This window comes from Buceros rhinoceros, unplaced genomic scaffold (genome assembly GCF_000710305.1).
Source record: "Buceros rhinoceros silvestris isolate BGI_N320 unplaced genomic scaffold, ASM71030v1 scaffold21933, whole genome shotgun sequence".
Lineage (NCBI taxonomy): Eukaryota > Metazoa > Chordata > Aves > Bucerotiformes > Bucerotidae > Buceros > Buceros rhinoceros.
In genome coordinates this window covers 4273-4558 of record NW_010402097.1, presented here as the reverse complement: position 1 = coordinate 4558, position 286 = coordinate 4273, and the positions used below count along the sequence as shown (strand labels likewise).

At 62.2% G+C, this 286-nt stretch overlaps 1 protein-coding gene across 1 annotated transcript in view; it reads right to left on the bottom strand.

Annotated features, from left to right (window-relative positions):
- R3HDM2 (R3H domain containing 2) overlaps positions 1–286 on the bottom strand; it is a gene marked incomplete at its 5' end in the record, with an annotated part of 7314 nt that overhangs the window by 3328 nt on the left and 3700 nt on the right. Inside the window, one exon of the mRNA XM_010132540.1 lies at positions 195–286. This exon is cut by the window's right edge and continues 35 nt beyond it. Coding sequence (XP_010130842.1) covers positions 195–286 — 92 coding nt within the window. The remainder of the gene's footprint in view (positions 1–194) is intronic.

Sequence of the window (286 nt, the reverse complement as noted above, 5' to 3'; positions counted from 1 at the left end):
GGGGGCTGTTCAGCTGGGTGCTGGCCTGGGGGAGGGAGAGTGTTAGACAGCGCCAGTGCTTGTGACCAGTCCCATGTCTGTCTCACCACCACGGGATGACCTCAGCCCCATTTCCCAGCCCACCCAGGCATCACGGATGCCGGGGTCCTCTCCCTCCTGCCAGCCTGCTCCCTTCTTCCCAGACCTCTCAATACCTGAGCACTGGTATCGGGCTTGTACAGGTCTCCTGGCTTCTGCCCCCGCTGCTCCAGGCTGTAGTATTTACAGTGGCTCCACTGCACCACGG